The sequence below is a fragment of the Elephas maximus genome, chromosome 1 (assembly GCF_024166365.1).
Source record: "Elephas maximus indicus isolate mEleMax1 chromosome 1, mEleMax1 primary haplotype, whole genome shotgun sequence".
Classification (NCBI taxonomy): Eukaryota; Metazoa; Chordata; class Mammalia; order Proboscidea; family Elephantidae; genus Elephas; species Elephas maximus.
Window position 1 is genome coordinate 196,537,563 of NC_064819.1, and position 14,698 is coordinate 196,552,260.

General features: G+C 36.5%; 1 protein-coding gene across 5 annotated transcripts in view; it reads right to left on the reverse strand.

The window, feature by feature from the left end:
- Positions 1 to 14,698, reverse strand: part of PTPRK (protein tyrosine phosphatase receptor type K) — a 694,658-nt gene that overhangs the window by 327,877 nt on the left and 352,083 nt on the right. For all 5 annotated transcript variants that reach the window (XM_049901316.1, XM_049901385.1, XM_049901556.1 and 2 more), the window contains exons 4-5: positions 13,959 to 14,040; positions 11,352 to 11,467 (exon numbers count right to left, since the gene is read on the reverse strand). In XM_049901316.1, coding sequence (XP_049757273.1) covers positions 11,352 to 11,467; positions 13,959 to 14,040 — 198 coding nt within the window. The remainder of the gene's footprint in view (positions 1 to 11,351; positions 11,468 to 13,958; positions 14,041 to 14,698) is intronic.

Sequence of the window (14,698 nt, forward strand, 5' to 3'; positions counted from 1 at the left end):
CTCAGGGATACCAGGACCGTCCAAGTGTTCAGTATGGTCATAAGCTTCAAACGTCCTGATAAACTTATATTAAAGGCTAAAAAGAGCCAAAAAGAATTGGAATGCATTCTCATCTTTCATTCCTATTCAGAATAAAGTATATAGCAATTACGAAGACAAAAAAGGCGGGGGGGGGGGGAGTAAACAAATGGTTCTAACAGACAAATCAGTTCCAAGATGGAGAATTAAAAAACAAACTCAATGACTGGCTTTTTAAAAATTTATTAAAAAATAAATTTCAAGGAAACTTAGAAAGTTGTCTCCATCATTTCACCCCCAAATCTTCCACTATTCAGTAAATTGGTACCAGCCAGACCAAAAACTCTCTTATCTTCTATAATTTGTCCCTCTCCTTTATTCTCACATATTTTTCAATTGTGAGGATGTATAGCCTTACCACAGACCTCCAACCTTAACATAAACTATATTTACCCCAACTGAATTTTTCACCTCAATAAGATCCTTCTCCATATACACCTAACCAACCCAGTATACTTTTTGCCTTCCTAGATTGCAGAAATAACCATGTCCATTTGATCTTTGCTTATTCAAGTCCTATATGTTCTTCATATAGCTTTAAAGTGTTAAAAATCAAAGATGTCAATTTGAGAACTAAGGTGCACCTGATCCAGGCCATGGTATTTTCAATTGCCTCATATGGATGTAAAAGCTGGACAATTAATAAGGAAGACTGGAGAAGAATTTATGCCTTTGAATTGTGGTGTTGGTGAAGAATAGTTACTATACCATGGACTGCCAGAAGAACGAACAAGTCTGACATGGGAGAAGTACAGCCAGAAAGTTCCTTTGAAGCTGGATGGTGAGACTTTGCCTCACATACTTTGGATATGTTATCAGGAGGGACCAATCCCTGGAAAAGGACATCATGCTTGGTAAATTAGACAGTAAGCAAAAAAGAGGAAGACCCTCAATGAGATGGGCTGACAGTGGCTGCAACAACAGCAATGACCGGGCACAAACAAAGCAACGATTGTAAGAATGGCGCAAGACCAGGCAGTGTTTAGCTCTGTTGTACACTGGGTCACTATGAGTCGGAACTGACTCAATGGCACCTAACAACAACAACATATGTTCTTCACAGCCTCAATCAAATCTTCAGTAATGATTTCACCAAACAATCCATTGCACTTTGCTCACTTTCATCTCTGAAACACTGTAACACTCAGATTCTTTACAGTCTTTTTTTACTTTTAGTTATACAATCATACCTGTAGGGCTAAAAGGATCATATGCATTCAGCCTTATGCTTGAATTCCTACCAAGGGCTTGTTCAGATTATGGCTGGATACTCCCACTAATGTTGCTACTTCCTGAAGCAGCTCATTCTAGATTTCCACAGCCCTAACAATTACAAAGGTCTTCCTTACAATCGGTTTATATCTCTCAATATATAGCTTCTAACCATAAGTCACTATTGTACTTTTAGTAAAGAACAATCTAAATCCCTCCTATATGTTCCCAACTTTCTAAGATTTAAAGAAGCTTATCCAGTATCTCTGAAATCTAAGGGTATAATTATACCATATCCCTTTAGCCATTCTGATATCATCAAGTTTACATACTGTCCTGGTAATGATGTACTTGCCTTTTGTTATTCTACTATTTCAGAATTGTGTCAGCCACTACCAAGCCCAATTACCTAGAAAATGTCAGCACTTTGATCAAGCCCAGGTACCGAGACACTTTCCACTATATCTCATTCCTTTCTTTCATTTCTTCATGGTACCTAACAAGCTGATCACATATTATGTGTTTAATCATGTTGGCTTTGAAAAATCCCTCTGAAATTAGTTTTCAATGAATTTTTCACTGTAAATTGCTTGTTTCTAAGTATAGATTAATTTTTTCAGAGAACATCCCTTCATTATAATAAATGCAAAGCTACTAGATTTATTTCTCAAAAAGAAATAGTGTTACAGATAGTAAAATCTCTCATAAAAATTAAACATGTTACAAGCAGCCAGGCAATTCATATGACAGTAGAAATAAGCATTGAAAAATGGCATAGCGTGGAGGCATCAAAAAGAACTTTGCAAACAATAACTAGACGGCATTAGAAATAGTCCAGTGATCTATTTCACCAGTTAAGAATTTTGTACTTTCAAATTAGTGCAGTATTTTTTAAATCATGTTCCAGATTTCCACTACTACATAGTGATGTTCACATGCAGCGTAGAAACCAGGCTATGACATTTCCCTGGACAGGAAGAACAGAATGTGGCCAGAAGTTTCAGACAAACCATTTTCGTTGACCCACAGCTGACAACAGTTGGTACTGCTGGGAGGTCAGCCTCTCCCTGGTTTTTTTTTGTGTTTTTTTTTTAAGAGCAATTTGCATCTGATTTTACTAATTTTACTTTCCAATTATTATCCTCAAGTCATTGCTTAAATTATCTGTTGCTCCATAAGGAATGGCATTTCCTTTGGCTGAGAAACTAGCTACATCACACTACATTAGCTGTGATGAGCCTCACCAAGGGCAAAGTGGTGGCTGACTTCCTGTCTTGGCAGGTCCGCTGAGGAGGCACTGTGCCAGCACCCTCAGCGATTACTGACAGATTGGCCCAATTGCCACAGCTTTGATGGCAATCTGCACAGGATTAGCAGTCACACATTAAACAGCCTCATTTCAGTTCACCAAAACAAATGGTGCCACCAAAACCTACCCACGAAATTCATGATTGTCAATAAATCCACATTGAATTTCTCTGACCATTTCAATGATGCATGCCTGCCAAGCTCAGTAATGATGGATGGAGTCATTAGCATTTTAGTTTCTACACTGAACCTGAAGCCAGAGCATATGGTCTGACAGATGTTCCAGCAAGAAGCTGTATTTGATTTTCCATGTAGGTGTTCACTTATACTGGACCTTCATGAAAGAATACTAATTTTTATGTTACAGTCCATCCCATTTCAACCCTTTCAAATCCTTAAAAGCTAAAAGGTATTTCAATAACAGAACACTCAGAGTATACTTTCTTCTATATTTCAGCTTAGACTGATGATTACAAATTACTTGTGAACCAAATTAAATCACTTCCAATGGAGAAGATGGACAAAAACTGCAGGTGATGTTTGTAGGCTAATGCCAGCTATGGCTTGATTAGTACTGTTAGTAATTTGGTTATTTGATAAATTGTTTCATAAATTCATTTTCCCTTATGTTTTATTGAGGCAAAATGTATTATACAGGGAATTAGACAGATCCTAACTTTTGGCAATTATATAAACCAGAACCCATTGCCATTGAGTTGATTCCAACACATAGAACCCTACAGGAGCGAGTAGAACTGCCCTATTGGATTCCCAAGGCTGCAATCTTTACAGAAGCAGACTGTCACATCTTTCTCTTGGGGAGTGGCTGGTGGGTTAGAACCACTGATGATCTCACTAGTAGTTGAGAGCTTTAAGTGTTGCAATACCATGGCTCCTGACAATTGCATATATGCCCATAAAACCAACTCGTCAGTCAAGATATAGAACATTTACACGTATCCTAGAAAGTTCTCCCCCACTCACTTCCAGTCCATTTTCACCATTCACAGGCTGTTCTGATTTCTATCATCACAGATGTTTTGTCTGTTCTGAAACTTAATATAAATGGAATTATGCATTGTACACTCCTTTGTATCCATCCTCTTTAGCAAAATATAATGTTGCTGAGATTTAGCCATGTTTTTCCATGTGTCAGTAGGATTTTTTTTTTTTAATTCCTGAGGAGCATTCCATTGCTTTAAAACCAAAAACCAAACCTGTTGCTGTTGAGTCGATTACAATTCAAAACGACCTTACAGGACAGAGTAGAAGCACCCCATAGGGCTTCCAAGGAGTGGCTAGTGGATTTGAACTGCAAAGCTTTTTTGCCTTTTTTTTTTTTTTTAATTTCTTTACTTTAGATGAAGGTTTACAGGACAAACTTGTTTCTCATTAAACAATTAGTACACATATTGTTTTGTGTGCACTAATTGTTTAATGAGAAACAAGTTTGTCCTGTAAACCTTCATCTAAAGTAGAGTAATTTGAAAAAAAAGAAAAAGAAAGGTTTACAGGACAAACTTGAAGTTGTCAAGGGTTTCATTTTACTTGGATCCACAATCAACAGCCATGGAAGCAGCAGTCAAGAAATCAAAAGGCGCATTGCATTGGGCAAATCTGCTGCAAAGGACCTCTTCAAAGTGTTGAAGAGCAAAGATGTCACCCTGAAGACTAAGGTGCGCCTGACCCAAGCCATGGTATTTTCAATCACATCATATGCATGTGAAAGCTGGACAATGAATAAGGAAGACCGAAGAAGACTTGACGCCTTGGAATTGTGGTGTTGGCAAAGAATATTGAATATGCCATGGACTGCCAAAAGAACGAACAAATCTGTGTTGGAAGAAGTGCGGCCACAATGCACCTTAGCGGCAAGGATGGTGAGATTGCATCTTACATACTTTGGACATGTTGTCAGGAGGGATCAGTCCCTGGAGAAGGACATCATGCTTGGCAGAGTATAGGGTCAGCGGAAAAGAGGAAAACCCTCAACAAGTTGGATTGACATAATGGCTGGAACAATGAGCTGAATCATAACAGCAATTGTAAGGATGGCGCAGGACCGGGCCATGTTTTGTTCTGTTGTACATAGGGTCGCTACAAGTCAGAACCGACTCGACGGCACCTAACAACAACAACATTGTTTTGTGACATTGGTTACCAACCTCGCGACATGTCAACACTCTCCCCTTCTCAACCTTGGGTTTCCTATTACCAGCTTTTCTGTCCACTCCTGCCTTTTACTCCTTACCCCTTGCCTGGTGTGCCCCTTTATTCTTGTTTTGTTTTATGGGCCTGTTTTGTTTTATGGCCGAAGGGTGAACCTCAGGAGTGAGCTTCATTACTGAGCTAAAAGGGTGTCTGGGGGCCATACTCTTGGATGTCCTCCAGTCTCTGTCAGACCCTTAAGTCTGGCCTTTTTTCTTTTAGGTGAGTTAAAATTTTGTTCTTTATTTTTCTCCAGCTCTGTCAGGGCCCTCTATTGTGATCCCTGTCAGAGCAGTCAGTGGTAGAAGCCAGGTACCATCTAGCTGTGCTAGAGAACTGCAGACCTTTTGGTTAGTAGCCAAGCTCTCAACCACTGTGCCACTAGGGCCCCTTTCCATTGCCGTAATGAACCACAAATTGTTTATCCATTGCCCTTTTCACATACATATGGGCTCTTTACAATTATTGGTTATTATGAATAAAGGTGTTACAACTATTCTTTTACAAGTCTTTTTTTGCAGGCACATGCTTTACTGGTTATTATGAACAAGCTGTTATAACCATTCTTATATAAGTCTTTTTGTGGGCACATGTCTTTATATCTCTTGGATAAACACCTAGAAATAGAACTGCTGAGTCATATGTTAGATGATTGCTTATATATTTACTTTTCCTATAATCACTTTATCCATTATTCATATTAATGAGAGTTACAATGAAAAAGGACATGAGTTAATTAAGGGTGATAGAAAAATTTGGAAACAGTGGTGATAGTTGCATATCATGATGAAAACAATGTCACTGAGTTGTACATGCAAAAAATGCTGAAGTGGCAATTTTTTATTACATACAGTCTCACTACACACACGCACACAAAAAATAAATTAAAAAGGGCATGAAAACTTTTTTAACCCACAGAAATGTATAACTTAATTTTTCTTTTACCTATTAGAAAATTATCGACCCTTCAACAAAATAACTAGACCAATAAGCAACATCATGGTAAATGGAGAAAAGATTTAAGTTGTCAAGGACTTCATTTTACTAGGATCCACAATCAAACCCATGGAAGCAGCAGTCAATAAATCAAAGGACGCATTGCATCAGGCAAAAGACCTCTTTAAAGTGTTGAAAAGCAAAGATATCACCTTGAAGATGCACCTGACCCAAGCACAGTGTTTTCAATGGCCTCATGTTCATGTTAAAGCTAGACAATGAATAAGAAAGACAGAAGAACTGACGCCTTTGAATTGTGGTATTCTCAAAAAATACTGAATATACTATGGATTGCCAAAAGAATGAACAAATCTGTCTTGGAAGAAGTACAACCAGAATGCTCCTTAGAAGCAAGAATGGAGAGACTACATCTTATATACCTTGGACATGTTATCAGAAGAGATCATTCCCTACAGAAGGACATTATGCTTGGTAAATTAGAAGGCCAGCAAAAAAGAGGAAGACTGTCAACAAGATGGACTGACAGAGCAGCTGCAACAATGGGCTCAAACATAACGATGATTGTGAGGATGGCGGAAGACCAGACAGTATTTTGTTCTGTTGTACATAGGGTCGATATGAGTTGGAACCAACTAGATGGCACCTAACAATGACATTTATTATTTTAGTATAAATTATACATTAAAATTTAATGTGTGATCTTATTTCCTATTGTGTTTTACCATAAGCCTTGAGTTATGAACAACAAATTCTCTATCATTGGGGGTTTCATAGGAATACAATTAATATGGCTTAGTGTTAAAATTGTTGTGAGAACTAAAAAAATCTGTTCACATGAGAACATTTTGTAAATTATAAAGTGACAAAAAAGTTAAGTATTTATATCTAGAATACATGCTGCTTCACTGAGCTTTCGGATAGAATAGGAATCTTAAAATCTTAAAATTCTCTAAGAATAACAAAATACTTTCTACCCTACATGAATATTCCTTAACCTCATGATTGCACCAATATTCTAGCTTCTTGACAATAAATAGGCTTCTAAAAATGTTCATCCATATACTATCAGTAGCTCATTCAGGATGTAACAGGAGGTCAGTGCAGGTTGTATATTTTGACATTGTCTTCTAAATGTGAAAAATAACCTACCTCTAACCAAACCAAAATCCACTGCCATTGAGTCAATTCCAACTCAAAGCAGCCCTATAGGACAGAGTAGAACTGCCCCATAGGGCTTCCAATGCTGTAAATCTTTCCAGAAGAAGACTGCCACATCTTTTTCCCACAGAAGGGCTGGTGGGCTCTAACGAACAACCTTTCGGTTAGCAGCCAAGCACTTAATCACCGTGCCAACAGGTCTCCTCAACATACCTCTAAGACTTTAATTAGATAGTCTGAGATCTTACAGGAAAGGACTCTCCCTAAAGGTATACAGAAGCACCATAATTGATTGCCTTATGACTTATCTTCCTAAGTTAATGCAGGAAATTCATGAAGTACTTGAATTTTTTGCTCCGTTTTTCAATTTACCTAATTTGTATGCTATTTCAAATGACAGACAATAGACAGAATCTATGCTGTACATGTATTTCTACACATAAATTAAGTATCAAATACTATCAGGTATTTTGTTCAGTGCGTTTCATAACAGTTGTAGTGCATCATTTTTTCCATTCAATAAAAAATTGGCAGCTTTGGTAGTTTTTGTTACGTCACTTAATTTTTTTTTTTTTTTTTGTGGAAAGGTAAGCTTTATCTCACAGTAACCTGAAAAGAGCAGTCAGAGGCACCACGACTACAAACTGGTAAAAGCAGGCACACAGTTATGTGTTCATTTGGAGAGGTCTCAGTACAGAGTCTCCTCAATTCCTGCTAATTGCCCTATACCTACCCAGGTTGAAACTAAAATGGTAGCATTGAATGTGCCCATTTCAGAAAAAAGGACACCCTGGGTCAACACTGAGGGATCTGCTAAGTTATTAAATGTGTGCATTGACAATGACATTAACTTAGTAGCTTTCTTCAAACGTTTAAAAGACCCAGAAGTTTCATTCATGTTTTAAGCAGCTGAGTTGAAACAACAGTTCACTGACTGAAGTTCAATATTATATAATGGAAGTGATTGAGAGGTCAGAAACGCTGATAGTCATCTTTTATTTCACCTGATTGTGCAAGTTTAACAGCTGCTGTATTATTCCATTACTTCTGTGAGAGGATGTGGTGACCTTTCATGGAGTTGCTTCAAGTACATTCACTCTCAGGACTTTCGGCAGATATTGTAAGCAGTTGTTCTCACATTGAAACTTAATTTAAGAGACCATTTTTTTCCCTCATACAAAAAAAATAACATAAAAACTTTCCATTCTTCCATCAAATAACAGAAAGTGATAAAGGCAACGTTTCAGGACATCCAAAATAATCTAAAGACCTAGATCAGCATTTATAGCTGGAAGAGGTTTCAGTGTTTATACAAGATCTTCCCTTTATAGATAAGGAAACTGAAGCCCAGAACAGTTAAATGAATTCTCCAAGCAAATGCAATTAACTAGAAGGAGGGTGAGAATTAAGGACTGGTCCTCCTAATTTCTACGCCATTGCTCTACACCAAGATGATGTGACACCCATTTGTGTGGGTTGGCTGGTAAATTCATGTTGGAACAAGAATTCTTCCTGCTTTATTGTTTTACCACTTTGAGCAAAAGATGGATACTTTTTTTTAAGTCACATTTAATTGAATACCACCAGGCAATGAATGAAAAAACAATTTATATATATATATATATACACATATATACATAATACATATATATATGTATATATATATGCAAATGAGTCTTTTCTGATTCATCTTTAAATGGAATTGTTATTTTAAAAATTTAATTTTCAAACATCCCTGAACTAAGAAATTGATAGCTTTCAATCTTTTTTGAACACTAAGAAGAATAATTTAAGAGAAGAAGTTAAGGTATTTTATGTGGTATGACTTAAAAAGGTATAGCAGCTTTTGAATTACTGAGGTAAATACGTAAACAGCAGAGAAACTGACAATGTCAAAGTGGAAGTCAAAGTCAAACAGAAGTACACAAGTTCACCTTCCTGTGGCAAGTGCAAAGAGACAGAAGGGGAGAAACGGAAAGCAGAATATTGTTCTCACAAAATATTTTCTCTCTCATCTTTGCACAAAAAAAAGAACAGGAGGAAGATTTCAAGAAATCATGATGAAATGAGCCAATCCTCAAAGCAGTAAACAAACGAAGAGCAGTATTTTGACTGCAACCCACTCAGAGCAGCAGGGTCTAGGGAAGTCTTTGTTTTCACAAGGCAGCTGGTGTCTGAGGATACAAAACCCTTTTTCTTTCAATGTCACATTAAATCGTGGGGCATTAAACTGAGGGCACATTGCAGAGCCTCTGGTTCTCCAAGACAGGACTATACAGATCACAAGTAAAGTCAAGTGACAACTAATGTTACCAACTAAGTAAAAAAATTATTAGTAAATATTTTTAGTAAAAACATGTCTTAACAAACATATTTTCAAAGTTAATTACTTGTTTAGGCTGGAAAGAGAAGGAAAGGGAGAAAGAGAGAGAGGGGCAATGCCTTGATTTTTAGCTTATAAACAGCTTGTGAGTTATATAATACACTATCCAGGAAAGAAATAATTGTCTTATATTTCAGTACATGTAGGTGAAATTAGCATAATCACTAATTAAAAAGGACCTCATTTCCTTTTCACATTTGGGCACTATCTTAGTTATCTAGTGCTGCTATAACAGAAATTTATTTTCTTATAGTTTAAACCAGTGGCTGTCAAGTCGATTCGGACTCATAGTGACCCTATAGGACAGACTAGAACTTCCCCACAGGGTTTTCTAGACTGCAGGAAGCAGACTGCCACATCCTTCTTCCGTAGAGTGGATGGTGGCTTCAAACCACTGACCTTTCAATTTGCAACTGACCGCTTAACCATTGTACCACCAGGACTCCTCTCCTCACAGTTTAGGAGGCTAGAAGTCCGAACTCAGGGCACCAGCTCTAGGGGAAGGCTTTCTTATTGTGTCAGCTCTGGGGGAAGGTCCTTGTCTCTCCTCAGGTTCTGGACAAAAGCTTGGTTCCTTGGAGATCATTATGTGTTATTGCATCTACGTTTCCCCATCTCTGTGTCTAATCTGCTCTTTTTATATTTCAAAGGTGATTAGTTTAAACACACCCTACACTGATATGGCTTCTTGACATAATAAAGAAAACCCATTCCCAACTGGGATTATATTCACAGGTCTAGGTATTAGGATTTACAATACATATTTTGGGGGATCACAATTCAATCCATAACAGGCACAAAAGATGGTACTCTGATAACTGCAAATCAAATAAATCATAAAAATAGTGATAATTTGATATATATGAAACACATCTGTGAAGACATTCAATTGGATTGCTGTGGGAATTAGATGGACTAATGCAACCTCAGCACATGTATAACACCTAGGATAATATTAGTCTCTACAGTAGGTATGGTTTCAATAATCATTTAATATAATCATTACCCCAACCACCTGCAAGCTAGTGATTACGCCCAACATTAATGTTAGCTCTCTAAAGATACAGTAAAATAAATCATGATGTGTATTTTCAAGAAGCTAAGCTAATTTTCTTCTCGGTCTTCACTGGCATCCTCAGGAATTTAAAAGTCTAACTAATTAAATCACTTTCCTCGTTCTGAGGCAGAGAAGGACCCCCCGCCAAAAAGTTACTCAAAGAATATTATTACTTACATATTATCTATATCATCTAGCTTCAAATATTTAGCTCATAGAGGTTCAGCCTCCTAGGCTTAGAATTGTTCTCAGCCCTTAGCATTCCCTTTCCCTCAATATTGCTATACATACTTACTGTACATTCTCTTAAGGCATGGAGTATTCCTTAGGCTACTGTTTTCTCTCTGATTCCTTTTAAGATCTTTATTTATATGCACCATTCACATTTGACCAACATGTATGTTAAATATCAATTAATTAAATACATATTTATTGAGGACTTGATAAATACAAGGCAAATATATTGACCTCAGATCTGTGGTTAAACCTCATACACAAGAGTTCTGAACACTTTAATTGACTCACTAACAATTCACATTTCCTGAAATACTCCTAAGGGTTTCTTAAAATACTTAAAAAAGAAAAAATTTTCAGAGTTTTATAACACTTCCTACTTAAGTATTATGTTCTTATAAATTCAGTACTCAAAATATTATTAACTAAGAAAAAATTTTTCATTTTTTACCCTATTGCCAATGGATTTAGAGAAATAATTTTTATAGCTTGTACATAACAATATTAGAGAATCATTAGGTTCCACTGTAGATTAACATAAATACTTATTATATGTACACATATTTTTATTCATATTCCCAAAAGGAAATTTCTGACATGACTCTGCAGTCAATTAAATCCACCCGAAAGACAATCTGTTCCACGTTTCCGTGTATACACACACACACACACACAGTAGAATGAGACCGAAAACAGTGGTGTAAATTTTCTTTAAATCAAATGTACCCTTTAGCTCAGCTGCCACCTTGGCCTTACCTGCAGCCATAACTTGTTATGCACAGCATCTCTCCCTGTAGCGATACACTGAAATGTAGCATTCTGACCTGCATTGACCTCTACATCTCCCAGTCGAAGGAAATGGGGAGATTTATCTGTGAACACAGAAAAAAAAATTTTTTTTTCCACATGAAGAAAACGTACCATGCTATTTTCCCAACAGAATAATGTTTTTAATACTTTTATGACTAATATCGTATGGAAGAAAATTGAGTTTTCTTCATGCAAGGAAACACCATTTTCTCTCTCCCTCTCACAGTTTTCTTTTCTCAATAGCTCTATTACTTATTTCCCCATAGCTGCTAGAGCATAGCTCTATACACAGTGAGCACTCAATAATTACCACCAATTGATTTGCATAGCATGTTGCATATGGGTGATGATAAAACAATTACAAACCAAAGCAAGCAAAAGCAATTAAACAGGCACAAATCCGAACATAATATATAAATATAATATATTTATATAAATATAATGAAAACATACCTAAAATAATGACAGGTGCATGGCCATTGAACAATTTAGCTATAATTTAGGCAGCTAGATCTTCTTTTTTTGTAAATTTCAATAGTTGTAATCCTATTTCTAAGAACAAGGAACTATTTTCATTTCCCTCAAATATAATATCAGCTTAACTGTTGTTACAACTACTTCCTATGCCTTTCTAACCCTAGGAAAGTTATCCAAAAGAAGTATTACACCAGCAAAACGTGATGACTGCAATTGGAAACTCTGGTGGTGTAGTGGTTAAGAGCTACAGCTGCTAATCAAAAGACTGGCAGTTCAAATCCTCCCAGCGCTCCTTGGAAACTCTATGGGGCACTCCTACTCTGCCCTATAGGGTCACTATCGGAATCCACTCGAGGGCAACAGGTTTTTTCCGGCAGTAAAAATGTATGTAAATTATACGATTGTCAAGCAAATCTCTCCAATTACCTTTCAAAATTGGAGTCTCATTCATGTTTTGCACTGAGAGGATATTTAAACAAGAAAAGCTAAACCTCAGAGAGTAAAAGAAAAGTACCTGGAGGTCTGTATCACACTGACCACTATTAAAAAAAATTAACATGCACAAATGATATTTTCCTGTTTACTCATAAAAGCCTTTCTTTTATATAACTTCTATCTTTCAAGAGATGAAAATGAAATGTAGATAGAAACACAATTCTCTTTTATTAACTGATTGAAAGAACCCAGAAAACCCATTTGAACATTGAGTGAAAGGGTTTTGTTCTTTTTTTTTCTTAGAAAATACCACATGCAATGTATAATTTGGCCCTCTCGAGCTACATCTTTCTCTGCTTCGAAAAAAGAAATGCTGTGCTAGAGCACGAGCTACAACAATGGCTCTTTAAGAACGACAGCATCAGCCTCACCTGGGAACTTGTTAGAAAAACCAGTTCCAAGGAATGACTCCAACTCATGGCGACCCCATGTGTTTCAAAGTAGAATTGTGTTCCATAGGGTTTTCAATGGCTGATTTTTCCGAAGTAGGAAGTAGATGCCTCTGGGAGGACCAGAACCTCCAATCTTTTGGTTAGAAGCTGAGTGTGTTAATTCTTTGCTCTACCCAGTGACTGAGGGAACTTGTTAGAAATGCAATTTCTCTGCCCCATCCCAGACTGCGAATCAGAATTGGTGGAGGGGCCAAGCAATCTGCAAATTCCCATGCCATCTAGGTGATTCTGATACATGCTGGAGTTTGAAAACCACTCAGCAGGAGCATAGTGCTTGTCCTTCACAAGCTGTTCCCTGTCCATGCTGCTTGCAATGCAGAGGCATGTCTGCCAGGAAGGATTACTGAAGAGATTATCCAGGATTCAAGGGCCCTATAAAACGCTGTTGTTGAGAGATGTGGCTAAAGTTTGAGTTTCCGCCAGTTGTTTTATGCTTGAATCTAATGAATGCATGCAACAATTGTTTTTTAGGGAATGTAATATTTAATATAAACAAAACAAATTTAGTCATGCCATCTGAAGCCTAACCAACATGCATCTAAGGGCGTAACGTAACTAAGTGGTTAGTAATCTGTGTTTCTTATTTTGGTTGTTTTCTCTCTCTTTTTTGTTAAATATGTATTATGAGAGGTTTATAATGACATTTAAAAAAAAAAAAGTTTTAAGGTTTGGAATAAAGTGAGCTATTTCTTTCTCTTGATATCACCCCAAACCTCAGCTTAGCAGATAAATTTAGAGCGGCTTCTTTAAATGTTCCTTTCAGTTGAACTCTGATTCATTATTCATCTTTGCTTTCCTAGGACAAATTAGTAATACTAAAAAAACTGAACAAGTCCTACATAGAACTACATTGACATCATACTAGTCCTTGGTAATTAAATAATTTAAGAGACCTTTTTTACATGTACAAATAAGTTACTAGTCTAAAAAATATTTGATTTAGAAAAAAAAAACAATAGTAATATTTCAGTGTTTTCTAAAGCTTAAAAGCTGAAACTGAACAGAAGGCTAAGGGTAACAACAACAAAAGGGACAGCAATGACCAAGTGATGAACAATCAACAGTCACTGTCAATATAAGACAGGTGTTGCAAGGACATACAAAAGTACAATTCTTAATCACAACCTACCACAAGGATAACTCAGGACTTGTATGTCATCAATGGCAATATAGCCGCTTCTCACTCCTGAGACTTCAGCTTCAAATATTACCTGTCAGGAGGAAAGAGAAAACATTTACAACAATCATTTATAAGGAATTTCCACAGTGGAAGGACAATAGCTATAGCTCACTTAAGAAAATTAAATTTGATTTTTTCTCCTGTAAGGATTAAAGTTTATTTTGTAGTGTAATTTCCTAAGTCTTGTCACAAGGAAACAGAAATATCTGAAGAGCAATTAAATTACTAAGGTCAAGGAGCAATCATAATTTTTTTTTAAAGCAACTAGTATTAAATGTCTTTAGCTTCCCGAAGAAGCAATATATAGGCAGAATGAATAGACATATACAGCAAATCAGATGACTCTCAAAGTAAATTTTCTCCTATCCACTTCTCACATTTTTATTATTTATTTAACATGCACTGATCACCTACTATGTGCCAAACTGTATGTTAACCACTGAAGACATGAAATAAATAAAGAACTAATCAGAGCTTTTAAATAGCTGAAGTATCAAAGATGAAAGTCAACAAACAGATTAGTGTCTTTCTAGGAAAAAACATATACACCATATATATACAATATATACTGTAATACAACACAGATGAATATTTAGGGAATAAATGAAGTAATTTGTATGGTCACAAAGTCTCAAAAAGGAAAACATAAGATTAAAGAGTTAAGCATGAATGCCACAGGAATGAAGTCA